This window comes from Mauremys mutica, chromosome 3 (assembly GCF_020497125.1).
Source record: "Mauremys mutica isolate MM-2020 ecotype Southern chromosome 3, ASM2049712v1, whole genome shotgun sequence".
NCBI lineage: Eukaryota > Metazoa > Chordata > Testudines > Geoemydidae > Mauremys > Mauremys mutica.
The window spans coordinates 1,419,153-1,431,595 of NC_059074.1; the positions used below are offsets into that span (position 1 = coordinate 1,419,153).

At 51.4% G+C, this 12,443-nt stretch overlaps 1 protein-coding gene across 4 annotated transcripts in view; it reads right to left on the minus strand.

Moving 5' to 3' along the window:
- Positions 1-12,443, minus strand: part of LOC123365697 (cGMP-dependent protein kinase 1-like) — a 63,575-nt gene that overhangs the window by 41,087 nt on the left and 10,045 nt on the right. For 3 of the 4 annotated variants that reach the window (XM_045008520.1, XM_045008521.1, XR_006577701.1), the window contains exons 2-3: positions 11,218-11,353; positions 44-203 (exon numbers count right to left, since the gene is read on the minus strand). In XM_045008520.1, the coding sequence (XP_044864455.1) occupies positions 44-203; positions 11,218-11,353 (296 nt within the window). Of the gene's footprint in view, positions 1-43; positions 204-8,536; positions 8,575-11,217; positions 11,354-12,443 lie in introns of those variants that run through there. The other variant, XM_045008522.1, reaches the window with a different exon arrangement.

Here is a 12,443-nt window from a genome sequence, read left to right on the forward strand (position 1 = left end):
AGTCTGGCTGGCTGGGATTTCTCTGCCCCGCCCAAGGGATTACCTGGGTGACTTAGGGACGTGGGGCACCTGCAGGGCCTCGTCACTAGCAAGAGGCTCGGGGACAATGGGCTGGGCCCTGCTCGGCCTCCGTCCGCCATTGGCATCAGCCTGGTCTGCGAGCTCCCTGCTCACGCCGCCTCTGGGGTCCTCTCGTGCCCCGCCTGTGGCAGTGGGGAGAGACGCGCATGAGGCACCTGCCCAGCGCCCCCCAATACCCGCCCTATCACACCCACTCCTATCCCTCCCACCTGCGTCGGGGTGAGGAGTCCTGTGGGGCGGGCCCCGGGTGGTCGCTGGGACCAGCGGGCAGCCGGGCATCGGTGCACAAACACTGTCACAGTGATACACCCTGGCCGCTTACGCCAGGGACCCATCACTCCGCCAGGTGCCGAGTCAGCATTTTGCACTGGAAACTTGCCAAAATCAAGAGCCATTCGTTCTATGTCTCAGCACCAGCGAGGGAGGCGCCTTCACAGGCCAGTGCCTAGAAGCTAGTCATGACAAAGGGGGGGATGGGTTTGGTAATATTTTTAAGAAGCTGATGTGTGCCTCAGTTTCCCCCGTGTGCGGCACTGTTCCCCCGCGGGTGGGAGGTCTGGGGGCTCTGGGGCAGGTGAAGACACAGATGTGGATGGCGCCTGGCGGCCTAGGTCCCAGCTCCATGCAGCTCTCGAGGAGACAAGGGCAGATCCCATGGCCGGGACGTGGACACCTGGCGACCAGCGACCCAGAGAGACGTGGTCCTGCCTCTCCGCAGGGGGCTGAGCCCCATCCCCCGGCTCGGGGACAAAGGCCGGGGGGAAGTGAGACCCTGGGGAAGGTGACCCACAAAAGGGCCCCTCCCAAAGCAGAAGTCCCCAAACTGTGGGGTGTGCCTAGGGGGGCACAGAGGGCCTGGTGGGGGGGCCTGGCGGGGGCCTGGGCCAACCCCCACCGGGGATGGGAAAGGAGCATCACCCACCCCTGCCCCTGGTCCCGCTCTGACCTTGTCCCCCAGCCGGGGTTCCGCTCCCAGTCCCACCCCCGCCCCCAGCTGTAGCCCAGCCTCGGCCCCCTTACCAATGTCTGTGCCCGCCCCCGCCCCCAGAGCTGAGGCCCCACTCCCAGCTCAGGGCGGAGGGGGGCACACTGACAGGGGTAAGGGGGGACGCAACCCTGAAGAGTTTGGGGACCACTGTCCCAGACACTGTTCCAAAGCTGGGTCTGTGGATCCGGGACACTACCAGAACAACAGGCGAGGGACTGGGACATGCCGAGGGGCTGGAGTTTAGGGACATGTGACGAGATGTGTAACTTGTACAACAGCAGCCGAAATGAATAACCAGGGAACCCCTCTTCTGCATAAGGTGTATGTGACACTGCTGCACAAGACAGCTCCCCGGAGACCAGTATCACATCAACCCTCTTCCCTGCACTACAGTAATAGCCGTGACTGCCATCGGGAACTCGGGCTCTTACGGATATTTCATAATGAACCCAGGTGCAGGGACGTAACTGACTGTACAATTTCTCAACACACTGTTCAGCCACCAGGTAGCGCTTAAAACTAGCCTCAGCCATACCCAGCAGAGCTTTAAAGGATCTTCCGAGGAACACAAAGAACCTTCCCGAAGGACAGACTGGAGGCAGCATTTTGCAAGTGTGACGATGCGGTTCTGGCAGGACCCAACTGAGTTTGCCAATTCAGGACCAATTGCTTAACACAGGGCAGTCACAGCCCAAGGCTGGGGTTTTTCCACCTCTAAGGCAAACCAAACCAGCCAGACAAAGAGGACTTCGATTTCACCCCACTGGCTAACCACAAGTCACACAAGCAATTCCCTTAGACACTCCAGTCTCCCAGTATCACCACCAGTCCCACCCATCCTGGGGATGAATGGTTATGAAAACCAACACCCCAATAAAAGAAAAAGGTTCTCTCGATCCCAAAGGACCAAGCCCCAGACCCAGGTCAATATACACATCAGATCTTACCCACAAATCACGCTGTTGCCAATCCTTTAGAATCTAAAATCTAAAGGTTTATTCATAAAAGGAAAAAGGTAGAGATGAGAGCTAGAATTGGTTACATGGAATCAATTACATACAGTAATGGCAATGGTTCAGGCTTGTAGCAGTGATGGAATAAACTGCAGGTTCAAATCAAGTCTCTGGAACATCCCCAGCTGGGATGGGTCATCAGTCCCTTGTGTAGAGCTTCAGCTTGTAGCAAAGTCCCTCCAGAGGTAAGAAGCAGGATTGAAGACAAGATGGAGATGAGGCATCAGCCTTATATAGGCTCTTCCAGGTGTAAGAACACTTCTCTGTCCTTACTGTGGAAAATTCCAGCAAAATGGAGTCTGCAGTCACATGGGCAAGTCCCTGCAAACTTTGCTGAGTTACAAGGCGTATCTGCCTCCTCTCAATGGGTCAGTTGTAGCTGATGGTCCTTAATGGGCCATCAAGCAGGCTAGGCAGAGCTAACACCAACTTGTCTGGGGTGTCACCCAGAAGCACAGCACAGATTTGAAATACAGACAGGATAGAGCCAATACTTATAACTTCAACTACAAAATGATACACAGGCACCCAGACAGCATAATCATAACCAGCAACCCAGAACCTGGTCTTAGACACCTTATATGACCCCCTTTACCTAAGATTTGGTGCCACTACAGGACCTTGGTTGCAACCCATGTTCTATATGGTCCCAGTTTATATCAATAACATCACAGCAAGATTTTGAATAGCAAACAAACTCCACAAAGGAAGTGGAGATATACAGGGTCCCTCCTTAATGAATGCTATGGGGAAGCAAGTCAGCAGGCAGGTCGTTCACCTCTTGGACTTTACTGAAGACAGTCACTGTGACGGTGCTGCCGGTGGGAGCCAGCTGAGGTCACTCGATTAGGGTGAACTGCAAACAGAACGGGGCAGACAAACCCCAGAAGCTGGTGGTTATTCCAATTCTTAGATTTACCAACCAGCACAGAACAGTTTCACTGGTTACTCAGAAATTCAAACAACGCAGTTCTCTTAAAGTGTCCAGCCTTAGGCCTCCACCCAGACACACACATCAGATATGATGATGATTCCTGAAAATCTTATCTCAGCATATAAAGGAACACTTTCCTGAGCAACAACAGACTCTTTCTGGGTCTTACTTTGTCACAGAGTGTGGGGGAGTCCGGCCCTGCACCCCTCTGCCTGGGACTCACAGGGACTCTCAGCCAGCCAGTAAAACAGAAGGTTTATTGGACAACAGGAACGCAGGCTACAGCAGAGCTTGGAGATACAGCCAGGACCCCTCAAACTGGTCCTTCTGGGGGTGCAGGGAGCTTAATTCCCAGCTTGGGATTCCCTGCACTGCACCCCCCAGCCCCAAACCGAAACTGACCCAACCCTCTCCAGCCGGCCCCCTGCCTTTGTCTAGCTTCCCAGGCAAAGGTGTTGACCTCCCCTCCCCCCTGCCTAGCTCAGGTATTGTCCATCACCTAAAGTCCTCCCCGGCTCTCCCATCCCACAGCAGGGGCAGTTCTAGGATTTGCGGTGCCCCAAGCAGGGCGGCTCGCCGCGGGGGGCGCTCTGGCGGTCGCCGATCCTGCGGCTCCGGTGGACCTCCCACAGGCGTGCCTGCGGAGGGTCCCGCGGCTCCGGTGGAGCATCCGCAGGCACGCCTGCGGGAGGTCCACCAGAGCTGCCTGCCACCCTCCCGGCGACCGGCAGAGCGCCCCCCGCGGCATGCTGCCCCAAGCACGCGCTTGGCATGCTGGGGCCTGGAGCTGGCCCTGCCACACAGACAGTCCCTACTCCATCACATCCTTACATCCAGGATCACCCCTGGCCCATCAGGCAGATTCCTACACAATCCCCTTTCAGGCAAACTCAAACTCACTAGATTAAAGGTCAGAAGCCTTCTCCTTCCCTTTGCCACACACAAGCTCAGGAATCTTTTCCTTCTTGCTACAAGTTTCAAACTGTCAGTAGGTAACACAATCAAATCACCTTTCTGCTCTCCTTGTGGCCTGGCTAGGGTATCACCCTGATCAAACAGAGTTGCTACACCCTTTCCAGCCACACATTAGCAACTGGCAAAATATAAGCACCAGAATTGTCTGGTCTCTGGGATTTTGCTAAGACACTAACTGGATGCAACCTAGTCACAGGGCCATTCTCCCCAGCAGACCCAAACTTAGGACCATTCCCTTCCTGGGCTTTAGCTGAATCCAGAACCAACTCTGAGACAACTGCACTATTCTCAACCCTCACAGGCTGAAAGGCACCTTCCATCTGCTCCACAGACAAAGAACTGGAGACACATTCTCCTTTACCAAAAAGCACAGGAGTACTTGTGGCACCTTAGAGACTAACACATTTATTTGGGCATAAGCTTTTGTGGACTAAAACCCACTTCATCAGATGCATGGAGTGGAAAATACAGTAGGAAGATATATATACACAGAGAACACGAACATGCCTCCAGCTTTCATCCAGACCACATCACACGATCCATTGTCTACAGCCAAGCTCTAAAATACAACTGTGTTGCCGGCACAGAGGCCCGAGGCAGCAACAGGGGTTCGTTGCCCGGTGTGCTTCGCTCCAATAAACACACCAAGGTGGAGAAGCAGACAAAGTTTATTTGAGCCCAAATAAGGTGCAAGGGAGACATTACAATCTCAAATCCTGCACACCGATACAAGCCGTTTTTCTCTTCTTATACATGATTTCAGCTAAGCATTCCCCATTACCCCCACACTCCTCCCCCTTACCCCACCTTCTTCCCCCTCCCGTCTATTTTTCTATAGCAAATACATCATGCAAGTAGCAATTACACTAAGCAGGTTAAATCATACTTGGCAAAAACCACTTTAGCTCGTTAGTAACTCTTCTGTGAACAGTCATCTTGTCTCACTGTTATTCTGCCCCCCCTCGCCCCCCAGCCAGGTGCAAGCAGGCCTCATCATTTCCTCCTGGTATCAGTGTTGCACTGATAACTAGCTGCTATACATTCCATTCTCAGTTACTGGCCTGCTAGATCTATTAGAGTTTAAGATGGGGGCACTTGGGTCAGATATGGAGTGACTTTAGTTCATTCAGGCCTAATACAGATGCCTGATGACACCAACAACTGCATTTGCTCCAATCCTTCAGACAGAGACAAACACCTACAAGATCTCTATCAAGTGTTCTTAAAACTACAATACCCACCTGCTGAAGTGAAGAAACAGATTGACAGAGCCAGAAGAATACCCAGAAGTCACCTTGTCCAGGACAGGCCCAACAAAGAAAGTAACAGAATGCCACTAGTCGTCACCTTCAGCCCCCAACTAAAACCTCTCCAGCGCATCATCAAGGATCTACAACCTACCCTGAAGGACGATCCCTCACTCTCACAGATCTTGAGAGACAGGCCAGTCCTCGCTTACAGACAGCCCCCCCAACCTGAAGCAAATACTCACTAGCAACCACACACCACACAACAAAAACACCAACCCAGGAACCTATTATTGCAACAAATCCCAATGCCAACTCTGTCCACATATCTATTCAAGGGACACCATCATAGAACCTAATCACATCAGCCACACCATCAGGGGCTTGTTCACCTGCACATCTACCAATGTGATATATGTCATCATGTGCCAGCAATGCCCGGACAGTCTCTATGCAAAAGAATAAATGGACACAAATCAGACATCAAGAATTGTAACATTCAAAAACCAGTCGGAGAACACTTCAACCTCCCTGGTCACTCAATTAGACCTAAAAAAAAATTCAAAAACAGACTCCAATGAGAAACTGCTGAATTGGAATTAATTTGCAAACTGGACACCATTAAATTAGGCTTGAATAAAGACTAGGAGTGGCTGAGTCATTATACAAAGTAAAAACTATTTCCCCATGCTAATTTCGCCCCCACTGTTACTCACACCTTTTTGTCCACTGTTTGAAATGGGCCATCCTGATTATCACTACAAAGGTTGTCTTCTCCTGCTGATAATAGCTCAATTTAACTGATTTGTTTCCTTAGAGTTGGTATGGCAATCCCCATCTTTTCATGTTCTGTGTGTGTGTGTGTGTGTGTGTATTATATAGATATATATCTATATATCTTCCTACTGTATTTTCCACTCCATGCATCTGATGAAGTGGGTTTTAGCCCAGGAAAGCTCTTGCCCAAATAACTGTGTTAGTCTCTAAGGTGCCACGAGGACCCCTCGCTGTTTTTGCTGATACAGACTAACACGGCTCTGCTCTGAAACCTTCCCCTTCACCAGACACCCAGCTTGGGATCTCATTTCCCTTGTCCCAGCACACAGGGCTGTTCACAGACAACTGCTTGGAGACCGAGGTAGCTCCCTCCATAGGCAAGTCAATACCCCTGACAGAGACAGGCACATTCCCTTCACTGTCACATTTCTCCACACAGGACACAGGTAAGGGATAGGGACATTCATCTTCCACTATCCCTCCCTTCCCAAACTGCTGACTAGACCAAGCCATCAGCTCACAAGGCTGCCTGGGCTCCTCCAAACTTTCCCTGCCTCCCTCTCCCTTGTCCCAGCACCCAGAGCTGGTTACAGCCGAATACTGGGAGAGTGGGGCAGCTTCCTTACCAGGCCCATGGCCACTCCCCACGGAGAAGCTGCCTCTCTTTTCACTCCACTGAGCCACTTCCAGCAAATCACAGTCACCCTCTTCAGGTTCCCTTTTATGAGCTGTACCAGCCACCAATCCATCACCCATCACAAATCTCCCCTCTCCTTCCTCAGCGAGGGCTTCCCACTGACCATCCACTTGAATCTGCTCCTGAGAAACATTGTCCTGATTAATGAAAACTTTCTGTGCTTTATTTACTTCCAGATTCACTCCTGAGACATCAGACAGACATTCAGACACTTCATTCACAGCCAAACAGCTCTTCTCCTCAGACAAACAATTGGAGAAACCCTCCCCAGGCAAGTCATTGCCCGTAACAGACCCAGGTTTAAGATCATTCCTCTCCTGTGACTGGCTACCTGGACTGAACAAAGCTTTAACATCTTCCTCAATCAAAAGCTCCTTAGGCAATAACTTCCCTACCCCAGCTCTCACTTCATGCTGAGCCCTGTTCCATTCGAGGTGGATTCTGGCTAAAGGCACATGCACAGTAAACTCACAGAGGATCACAACATTCACACTCTGATTTGGTAAATAATCTTCCTCTTTGACCAGATCTGCTTTAACAAGAGTGATGGTGGAAGCCATAACTTGCCCTAAACAGCTTTGACCATTGACCTTTACACTCTCTATGAATGTTCCATGACCACTCCCACACAGAGCACGGGCATAATTTATGGGGCCACCTTCTACTGACCTCACAGTAACAGCATTGACATACAAGGTGGCCGTGTTGGGGCACATTTGGTTACCCCCAGACCACTGCTCAGAGTTACACAACATACCCACATTGTTACAAACTGGACTTTCGAGAGGATACAGTCTCTGCTGTTCTTCCCTTGCTTCTTTGACTTGGAGCTGAAGTCTGGCAATTTCTTGTCGCATCTGGCGAACCCTCTTCTCAGCAGCCAGCAGCTCCGGACGCCCCCTACCCCCTACGAGCCCTTTCCTCTCTCTCATCAGCCTCCTTCTTTCTTTCCCATTCAGCCATTCGCTCTTTGGCTTCTCTCTCTACCTCGGCCGTCTTTTGCTTGTCCAGCAATCGCAGATCTGCTAGTTTCTGTTCATGCTCCAGTTGCAGTTTATTTGCTGCCTTTTGCATTCCAGTTGCTTCTGCAGTTTCTGTAGCATCAGGTAAGGGCCGTGCTCCTGCCTCCTGATCACTGGCCATTAACAGCTCTCTCAGGTCTTGAGCTTTAGCAAGAAAGCTACAGATCATCCCCTTTCTGAACACAAATCTGCCAGGGCTTTTTTGCCAAGGCCTCATACGCTCTTTGCTCACCCATTGCAACTGCTCTTCAACCAACCAAACTCTCAATACCAACATTCCAATTTGGACAGCGTGAGGTTCTGACCCAAAGCTTCATTGACCTGGCTCTGTGGATCCTTGCACAACTACGCCACTGTGACAATGCTGCATCTGGCAGGACCCCACTGAGAGTGCCAATTCAGGACAAATTGCTTAACAGAGGGCAGTTACAGCCCTAGGCTGGGGTTTTTCCACCTCTAAGGCAAACCAAACCAGCCAGACAAAGAGGACTTTGGTCTCACCCCACTGGCTAACCACAAGTCACACAAGCAATTCCCTTAGACACTCCAGTCTCCCAGTATCACCACCAGTGCCACTCGTCCTGGGGATGAATGGTTATGAAAACCAACACCCCAGTAAAAGAAAAAAGATTCTCTCAATCCCAAAGAATCAAGCCCCACCCCGAGGACAATATACACATCAGATCTTACCCACAAATCACGCTGTTGCCAATCCTTTAGAATCTAAAATATAAAGGTTTATTCATAAAAGACAGAAATATAGATGAGAGCTAGAATTGGTTACATGGAATCAATTACATACAGTAATGGCAAAGTTCTTGGTTCAGGCTTGTAGCAGCGATGGAATAAACTGCAGTTTCAAATCAAGTCTCTGGAACATCCCCATCTGGGATGGGTCATTCAGTCCCTTGTGTAGAGCTTCTGTTTGTAACAAAGTCCCTCCAGAGGTCAGAAGCAGGATTGAAGACAAGATGGAGGAGATGCAGCAGCCTTTTATAGTCTCTGCCCTGTGGACAATCACAGCAGCAAGATGGAGCCTGGAGTCACATGGGCAAGCCACATGTCCATGATGACTCAGTTCTTTACAGGCCAACGCCATTGTTTACATGTTAGTTTGAAAGTTCCCAGGACAGCTCAGATGTGGATTGGAGTCTCCCAAAGTCCATTGTCAGGTAAGTGTTTCTTGATTGGGCACTTCCTGAGAATTGCCCCTTCTCAAGAAGCTGCCCAAATGCTTCACTGAGGCTTCTTAGAATCAAACACACTGAGATACCAGTACAGAGCCCATGATCTATATGGTTACAGTTTATGTCAATAACGTCACATGGACAAAATGTGACTTTGATAATTTTCCTGGCAGCCCACGTTACCCACAAGCGAATGGAGAGGCTGACAGCTGTGCAGACAGCCCAGAAAACCCACAGCAGGGAGATCCATTCCTTGCTCTCCTGAGCTACAGCTAAACACCAGCAGCAGCTACTGGATACAGCCCAGCACAGCGCCTGACGGGAAGACAACTCAGAACGACTGTGCCAGCTCTGGAAACGACCCTGCCTACACAGGGCCCAGCCAATCAGATAAAACAGCCACACGAGCTTGTGGACACTTTTACAACAGGTGTCACTCAGAGACCTGCGGGGACAGAAGCTACTGGCCACGTTCATGTCAAACTGGATGAAGAAAAAGGCCGGACAGCCCCAACTGTCATAAATAAAAAGAATTCGGAGCCCGGATCCTACGTGCTCGAGACCGACAGAGGAGAGTTCAGCAGAAACCGTGGCCATCTGCAGCTGAGAGCAGAAAGATCAATTAACCCAGCAAACCCTACAGATGGTGGATGCAGAACAAGACGATGACTCAAGGATTTTGGACCAGCCACAGCCAGACGACCCAGTTGTTACGGGATGGCTCCGTGTCATTAGAAAACCAGCATGAGTCAGAGACTCGTAACGGACTGGTCAGCGTGGCATCCCCCACACCAGCTCCTGCACCCCAAGCCCCTGCCCCAGGCTCAGCCTGGAGCCCCCCTACACCCAAGCTCTCTCCCAGAGCCCGCGGGGCAGGGACTTCGGGGAAGGGGGGCAAGGACGGGGCAGAGGCAGGGGGAGCCGGGCCAGGGGTGGGGGGGGTTCGAGCACCCACCAGGCAGAGGGGATGTCAGCACCTCTGGCGACAGGGGATGGATCACTGGACGCTGTCAGAAGACAGGACACTGAGCTAGATGGACCTTTAGTCTGACCCGGCGCAGGCGTTCGTATGGTCTGTTGTCATGTTCTCTAGACCTTTCATCATTTCTGTTGCTCTTCTCTGGACTCTCTCCAATTCGTCCACATCCTTCCTGTAATGTGGCGCCCAGAACTGGACACAATCCAGCTGAGGCCGTATCAGCGCAGAGCAGAGCGGAAGAATCACAGCTCGTGTCTTGCCCTTACAACACTCCTGCTAATACAGCCCAGACTGAGGTTTGCTTTTTATGCAACAGCGTTACACTGTTGACCTATATTTAGCTTGTGATCCACTATGACCCCCAGATCCCTTTCCGCAGTATCCTTCCTAGGCAGCCATTGCCCATTCTGTATGTGTGCAACTGATTGTTCCTGCCTAAGTGGAGTCCTTTGCATTTGTCCTGATTGAATTTCATCCTGTTTACTTCAGACCATTTCTCCAGTTTGTCCAGATCATTTTGAATTTTAATCCTGTCCTCCAAAGCACTCGCGACCCCTCCCAGCTAGGTCTCTGTGCCATTATCTAAATCACTGATGAAGTGATTGACCAGAACTGGACCCAGAACTGATCCCTGTGGGACCCCACTCGTTATGTCCTTCCAGCCTGACTGTGACCCACTGATAACTACTCTCTAGGAACGATTTTCCAACCAGTTTTGCACCCACCTTATAGTAGCTCCATCTAGGTTGTATTTCCCCAGTTTGTTTATGAGCAGGTCATGCGAGACAGTATCAAAAGCCTTACTAAAGTCAAGATAGACCACATCTACTGCTTCCCCCCATCCACAAGGCTTGTTACCCAGTCAAAGAAAGCTCTCAGGTTGGTTTGACAAATCCATGCTGACTGTCACTTATCACCTCATTATCTTCTAGGTGTTTGCAAAGTGATTGCTTCATTATTTGCTCCATTATCTTTCAGGGTACAGAAGTTAAGCTGACTGGGCTGTAATTCCCTGGGTTGTCCCTATTTCCCTTTTTAGAGATGGGCACTAGATTTGCCCTTTTCCAGTCTTATGGAATCTCTCCCGTCTTGAAGAGAATCGCTAATGGCTCAGAGTGTGTCACTGGTCAGCCGCTAGGCAGCCCTGTGTGCAAAACACCGATTAGACAAGGAACCTCAGCCAGGCCAGGCCGAGCTTGGCAGGGCCCGGTGATGGACCCAGCCGGGGGCTACCTTGCTCAGAGGTAAGCCCTGTAGTCAGCAGGGGTGTGGGGAAAGCCACATGCCCCCCCCCCAGGGGCACCCCGTCCCTCTTACCCTGCTCCTGCGTGCCTGTCCGCCTCGCCATGCTCTGCAGATACTCCCGCTCCTCCTGCAGCCACCGCTCTCGTAGCTGCTGGTCCATCTCCCAGCCTGGGCGGGGGCTGGGCAGCTGGCCTACGCCGTCCTCGGGCTGTTAGAGACAGACAGGGACATGCACTAGCAGGATGGAGCGAATCCTGCCCTCCCCGGCCTAGTCACCGCCAGCCGCACATACACCCAGGGACCCTTAGCACGGCACACCAGCCTGGATCCCGCCACATGGCCATGCCACCCATGGGACGGAGAATCCCAGGGGAATCAGCAACCTGAACAGAATCTCCTGGAGATCCCAGCCGCTCACGCCTTCCATCCCAGAGCAGGAATGAACACTTCACCCCCGGGGCTGGCAGCAGTACCCAGGGAGTGGGGAAACTGAGTCACGCAGCTGGTTCATAGAATCATAGAATCTCAGGGTTGGAAGGGACCTCAGGAGGTATCTAGTCCAACCCCCTGCTCAAAGCAGGACCAAACCCAACTAAATCATCCCAGCCAGGGCTTTGTCAAGCCTGACCTTAAAAACCTCTAAGGAAGGAGATTCCACTACCTCCCTAGGTAACCCATTCCAGTTCTTCACCACCCTCCTAGTGAAAAAGTTTTTCCTAATGTCCAACCTAAACCTCCCCCTCTGCAACTTGAGACCATTGCTCCTTGTTCTGTCATCTTCTACCACTGAGAACAGTCTAGATCCATCCTCTTTGGAACCCCCTTTCAGGTAGTTGAAAGCAGCTATCATATCCCCCCCCTCATTCTTCTCTTCTGCAGACTAAACAATCCCAGTTCCCTCAGCCTCTCCTCATAAGTCATGTGCTCCAGCCCCCTAATCATTTTTGTTGACCTCCGTTGGACTCTCTCCAATTTATCCACATCCTTCTTGTAGTGTGGGGCCCAAAACTGGACACAGTACTCCAAATGAGGCCTCACCAGTGCTGAGTAGAGGGGAATGATCACATCCCTTGATCTGCTGGAAATGCCCCTACTTATACAACCCAAAATGCCATTATCCTTCTTGGCAGCAAGGGCACACTGTTGACTCATATTCAGCTTTTCGTCCACCGTAACCCCTAGGTCCTTTTCTACAGAACTGCTGCCCAGCCATTCGGTCCCTAGTCTGTAGCAGTGCATGGGATTCTTCCGTCCTAAGTGCAGGACTCTGCACTTGTCCTTGTTGAACCTCATCATAT